General features: G+C 48.1%; 1 protein-coding gene across 3 annotated transcripts in view; it reads left to right on the top strand.

Moving 5' to 3' along the window:
* The first annotated feature begins 752 nt into the window (after nt 1-752).
* The window catches only part of USP34 (ubiquitin specific peptidase 34), a 244,806-nt gene continuing 239,558 nt past the window's right edge, over nt 753-6,000 (top strand). For 2 of the 3 annotated variants that reach the window (XM_072768505.1, XM_072768504.1), the window contains exon 1: nt 753-1,162. In XM_072768505.1, the coding sequence (XP_072624606.1) occupies nt 1,051-1,162 (112 nt within the window). In that variant the 5' untranslated portion in view covers nt 753-1,050. The other variant, XM_072768507.1, reaches the window with a different exon arrangement.

Here is a 6,000-nt window from a genome sequence, read left to right as displayed (position 1 = left end):
GGGTCGGGCAGCAGGCAGGTAAGGAGGCGGGCGGAGGTGGGCAGGACCTCCAGAGAACCCACCGGGTCTGAAGAGCTGCTCGGCTCACAGCCTTCACGGCGGGGACCCACCCTCCCTTTCGGCCTGTGCAGCCGCAGCTCCGTCAAACAGGCCGCGCTCGGGAGGCGGCGAGGGTGTGAAGCGCAGGCGGGAGGAAGGTTCTCCCAACGCCGGCCCGAGCCGGCCGTCCCCTTTCCCTCACCTGCTCTTCTTCATTTCTCTCCCCACCTCAATACCCCGGCGGTTTGCGCTTCGCTGAGGGGCGAAAATACGCTATTTCAGGTGAAGAGCCGTAGACGGGCAATTGGCGCAGGGCCCTCTCGCGCACAGGGGAGGAGACGCCATGTGAGCGCTCCTCGCGCCGCCATTTCTAGTCACGTCAAGGTGTCTGACTGCTCGAGGGCGGACGAGCCTCGGAGAACCGAGGGTGGCGGTCCACGCGGATGCAGGTGACGCCGCCCCCGGGCTGTTCCATCCTCACTCGGCCCCGCGGGGAGGGGCCGCGGGCCCCGACTCGGGCTGCAGCGTCGCTCGGGCCCCGCCGCCCGGCGAGCCGCGGCCTCCTCCGCCCCCCCCGGCCCCGAGCGCGGGGAGGGAGAAAGCGCCCGCTGGCCGTCCTCGTGGGCCCGGAGGAAAGATGGCGAGGCGCAAGGGCGGGGAGCGGGCCGGCGCGGGGGACCGGCGCTCGCTGGGCCTCGCAGCCCGCGCACTGGGCCGCGGTGGGCGACGCCGCGCAACCGCGAGCCGCCCGCCGCCTCCGCCATCTTCCCCTACTCACCCGGACTCCCCCCGCGGCCGCGCTGGCTTCGCGTTTCCCTTCCGGCCGCTGACAGAGATCCGGGCTGGGCGGGGTGGGCGAGCGCGCGAGGGGGTGGACCGAGGGCGGGGAGGCCGGACGGAAGAGGAAAGGGAGGGCGGCGAGCCGGCCGCGGCGGGGTGTGGGGCGAGCGGCGTGTGTGCGGAGGGAGCGGTGGGAGGGCGGGAGGCGAAGAGAGGGCGGGAGGCGGAGGAATGAGAGCGCGAGGCGTTTCTCGTCGGCTCCTTCGCTCGGGCGGAAAGAGCCGAGCGCAGCCCGAACGCTCTATTAAAATGGCGGCGGCGTCAGCGGTGGCCGCGGCGTCTGGTCGGTGAAGTGACTCTGCTGCTTCTCTCCCCACCCGCCCCCTCCCTCCCTCTCCCCTCCCCCCGTCCTTCCCCCCCTTCCCCGCCGCCGGCGCCTCCGCGCCCCTCCGGCCTGCGCACCTCCCCTCGCCCCCCTCCTCTCCCCCGCCCGCTCCGGGGACCGCCGGCCCCCTCCCCCATACTCCTGCTCTCCGCCCCGTCCCCGCCGCCGCCCGCCCTCGTCGCCTCCCCGCCCCGCCGGCCGGCCGGCCCCCTCCTCCGCCTCTCTCCCCTCCCCCCCGCCGGCCGGGATCAGTCAGTGCGATCCGAAGCGGGGGAGGGGGGGGGCGGCGGCCGAACGATGTGCGAGAACTGCGCAGACCTGGTGGAGGTGTTAAATGAAAGTAAGTAGCCGCGGCGGCGGCGGCCTGTGGGGGTGCAGGGCTGGGGGGCCCCGCGCCGCTCCCCGCGCTGCCGCGGCCTGCGGAGGCGACGGCCCGGCCGGGCGGCGTGCGGGCCTAGCGCCCCGGGAAGGTGCGGTGGCGCGGTCGCCGCGGCGCCTCGGGCCCAGCCCGGCCCGGTTACCTGGGCGCCCGCGGCGGGGCCGCCCCGGAGCTCCGGCCTGGCCGGGCCTGGGCGGCCTCCCCGCTCGGAAAGTTTCCTCATTACAGGTGTCAATTAACGAAGGCGCTAATGAGCCCTGGCGGCGTTCGCCCTGCCGGGAAGGTGAGGGGAGGTGGGTCCGAGGACGCGGCTCTCCTCCGCAGTCCGAACCTTTCGGCCCTCCGGCCGCCCTCTTGGCTTTTTCAGCGTGCTGCCGAGGAGGCCTCTTCTACCTGCTTAATTTTCATTAAACTCCCTGGGAGGAGGTTGGTGGTTTTCCCCTCCCTTGGGGGGGTGTGTGTGGGTGTATTAAACCCTTCTGCCAGCCCCGAAATAGATGAAAATCTGAACTGTAGTAGTCACGGTTGGAACCTTCGTGCCTTTTCAAATTAAGAAAAAAAAAAAATTTTTTTTTTTAAATTAATGATGTTCCTTCTTAGTGTACCATTCGCCGTTTTAAATGGTAGATTTTTATCAAGGAGGGCACTGTACTACGGATACCATCCCAGGATTCTCATGGCCTGTCTCTTGGAATGAAAGACCTTATTTCTTATACTTTTGATTATTAAAGAGCATACACTGATTTTTTTCTTTTCTTTCTTTCCTTTCTTTTTTTTTTTTTTTTTTTTTAAGCCAGATTCTTTTATTTCCGACCTTTGTAAGATAGTATTTGAGCCTAAAGAAACAGACTGTATTTGCAACTTAGCTACTTCTGGGCCCAAAGGCCTAGTTGGTTGAGGTGCATTAGATAAAAGATTAATTTACGAAAACTTGATTGTTGAGAAAATGCTCATTTACGAACTGCTTATGCGGGTTTTGGATTTGTGTTCTGATATTTCCCAAAACTTCCAAACTACTACCCCTTTTTCTAATGCCATTCTTTTAAAACCATGGCTTTGTAAATGTGTCCTCTTGTTTGTATTTGAATTTTACTTGATCATTGATGTGCTTGAATTTCACTTGAATAACCCAGGGCAATAGTAAAAGTGGAATGGTTCTAGTTTACATTGAACTGTGTGTTTACTTTCTGACAGGTGGAAGCAGGTTTTGCACATATTCAAACTGTACTTTCCAATATTTGTGTTGATTCTAAATTTTCCTTGAATTTTAAGGTAACTTGTATGTATTTTGAGATACTTTTACTTTTGGTGCAGGTGGTTTATGTTATGGTGGTTATGTAGGTAAAGTCATTAGTACTTCAGTAAACTTTTATATCTCGTAAGTTGTGTAATTATGGTTTATTATTAAGTTGGGAAAAGTATATCTTTGCTCTCTAATATAAGAAAAAACTACTTTAATAATTTTTTGGTGTTTTAAGTTATTTTAAACGTAACTAGGAAAACCAACTTTAAACATAGTATCTAAGAAACTAAAGTTTATTAATCTTTGTTTTCTTTTGAGAAGAGACATGATCAAAGTTCCTATTGAAAATTATTTGGGAAACCCCTAGAACTTTGTTTAGAAGCTCTCAAAAATGCAGTGGATTTATGGAAACTTTGTAGAGAATCTTGAAGTAGAATTTAGCTTTTATTACTTTAATTATATACAGTTAGTTGAAGCAGGTTCACAGAATTTGGCCATGGAGATCCTCTAAGAAACCTGTCTTAATGAACAAATAAGGATTTTCTATTTATGTATAAGCCAGTGATCTCTAAAAATACTTAGGATGATTTCTTAGTATTTCCCTTAAAGCTTAGTTTAAAAATTTGCCTCCTAAACACTAATCTCAGAATGATGCTTTTTTTTTTTTTAATTACTTCAGCAATTTTATTGGTAGGTTATACCAAACTATTACAAGCAGATTTCTTCCTTTCTTTTCTTTCTTTCTTTCCCTCTCCTGTAGTTTTAAAATTGTTTTCATTTTTCTTCTGTGTAGTTCTGGTATCCCAAACATAAGATGCTTAAGTTTCTTGAGAACAGAGGGTATTAGTTTATCTCATTATACTAACATTAATCCGTGACTAGATATAAGCATGATGGTTGGAATTTGATAAAACTTGTTGAGGTAGGTTATAACTCTTTCTGGAAATTTTGCTCAAAATAAGTAAGTCTATACTTTATTCCCCAGAGGTTGTGCAAAGATGAAGATCAACTCATCCTTGATTAGAAAATCAGACTTAGGGGATCCCTGGGTGGCGCAGCGGTTTGGCGCCTGCCTTTGGCCCAGGGCGCGATCCTGGAGACCCGGGATCGAATCCCACATCGGGCTCCCGGTGCATGGAGCCTGCTTCTCCCTCTGCCTATGTCTCTGCCTCTCTCTCTTTCTCTCTCTGTGAATATCATAAATAAATAAAAATTAAAAAAAAAAAAAAAAGAAAATCAGACTTAAAAGTCCCCAAATAATGTGCTCAGAATTTTTCTCCCAATATGATGCCCTGTAAGAGTTTAATCAAGAGAAGAAATAAAATTATATTTTTGGGTGATGTGTTTCAAGTTGATTTTTGAAAAGGAATTATCAAAAAACACACACCAAAAACCTATTTCTTTCAAATTTACCAACACTGATGAAACTTAAAAGAAATTTTGTGCTTTAAATGAAAGGGTAGATAGAATGCAGTAGTACTGCTTTATATCTGATATGCACAGAGGTTTTGATAACAGGACTTCAAATGTTTATTTAAACATCTGGCAGAATGCAATTTAGTTGAAAGTTGGTAACAAAAGATTATAGTCTGCTTCTGTCATCAGTTTTTGATGAGAGAATATTACCTTATACTTCTGCTCCAGCTGGCAATCTGAAGCTGTGAACTCTCACCAGGTATACAGACATAGTTTTGCCTGCGATTTAAGGGCCCATTGAAGCCTGTCCAAGGAACCAGGCTAAGAACCCCATAATAAGGACCCCCATATCGCCTTTTCAAATATAGTCTTGACAGATATCCTAAAACTTGAAAATTACATTTCGGAGTAATGTTTGGCTGTAGTGTTAGAATAACCAATCTCAGTACAACATATTTAAGTTTCTCTTTTCCTTTCAGTGCTTTATTTTTTAAAAAGGACATTTTAAAGGCTTGGGATGTGTTGAGTTAATTTGGCTACTATCAGTTTGTGAGGTTGAATTTAGTTTAGGAATGTATTGAGTTAATTTGGCTGCTATTAGTTTGTGGGTTTGCATTCAGTTTAAGAAATAATTTTAAGTTTATATTGTTTTGCTAACTCTGTTGAATTTGTATATACACAGCTTTTCTAGCTGTTTTTGTGAACCAGTTCACTGAGTCCAAAGCATTTCTGGGTGTTGATGAGAAGTTGGAAGTCTGAAGTTACGCTTTGGACTACCACCATAGCTAGCTCAGTAGTAAATTGAGGTCATTATTTGCCTTGATAAAGTAGATTTCTCTGAGAGAAGACTGAAAATGGCTTTAAATGTAGATTTTTATCCTATGGGTGTGTGTAGTGAATTACAGTTTGCCAACTGTAGCATTTAAACAAAGTAGACCAGTTATTTGTCTCTCATTATCCTTGGAGATGGGCAGTAGCAAGTATTGGTATCTAAGTTTTAGAGGTGAAGAAATTGAATCTCAGGAAGGCTAAATGGTTTGCCAGATAAAGGTCACCTGTCACTTATTTAGCTAGTAGTCCTATCTAAGCTTGAACTCAAGATACTGTGATAGCAGTATTTGCAGAATAATTCTGTTTGCATTATTTTTAAAGCAGAATATTGAGCAGTTTGTGTTGAATACTTTATCAGCTCTTTGAGGTAGGGTAGGTACTGTACTCTATCACCCTCTTCAGATAAGAGAACCAATATTTAGGGTTTATATGACTTGGTTAGAGTCCCATGAGTATTTGATGGAGTCAGGATTTGAATAGGATTTAATCTTAGGTCAGGCTAAAAAGGCTATGCTCTTACCAGTTATACTGTGCTTTGTAAACCTTATGACGATCTGTTTGAACGGTAGACATAATTGTGAGTGTCCTGTTTAATTGACAGAATAAAAAATTAATATGTATTTTTTTTCTTAAAGATTTTACTCATTCATGAGAGACAGGGAGAGAGAGAGAGAGGGAGAGGCAGAGACACGGGCAGAGGGAGAAGCAGGCTCCATGCAGAGAGCCGGACATGGGACTTGATCCCGGGTCTCCAGGATCAGGCCCTGGGCTGAAGGCGGTGCTAAACCGCTGAGCCACCCAGGCTGCCCCCAAAATTAGTATATTTTTATGTATTTTCACAACTTCAGGCATAATGCCATTGTAATTGTAGTAGGAATTTAAAAGCTTTAAGTAGCTGAATGGAATCTAAGTATTGTTAGCATTGAG

Source organism: Canis lupus, chromosome 11 (genome assembly GCF_048164855.1).
Source record: "Canis lupus baileyi chromosome 11, mCanLup2.hap1, whole genome shotgun sequence".
In the NCBI taxonomy this organism is placed as follows: domain Eukaryota; kingdom Metazoa; phylum Chordata; class Mammalia; order Carnivora; family Canidae; genus Canis; species Canis lupus.
Note: the sequence above shows the minus strand (reverse complement) of the source record. Positions and strands in the feature narration are given on the sequence as shown.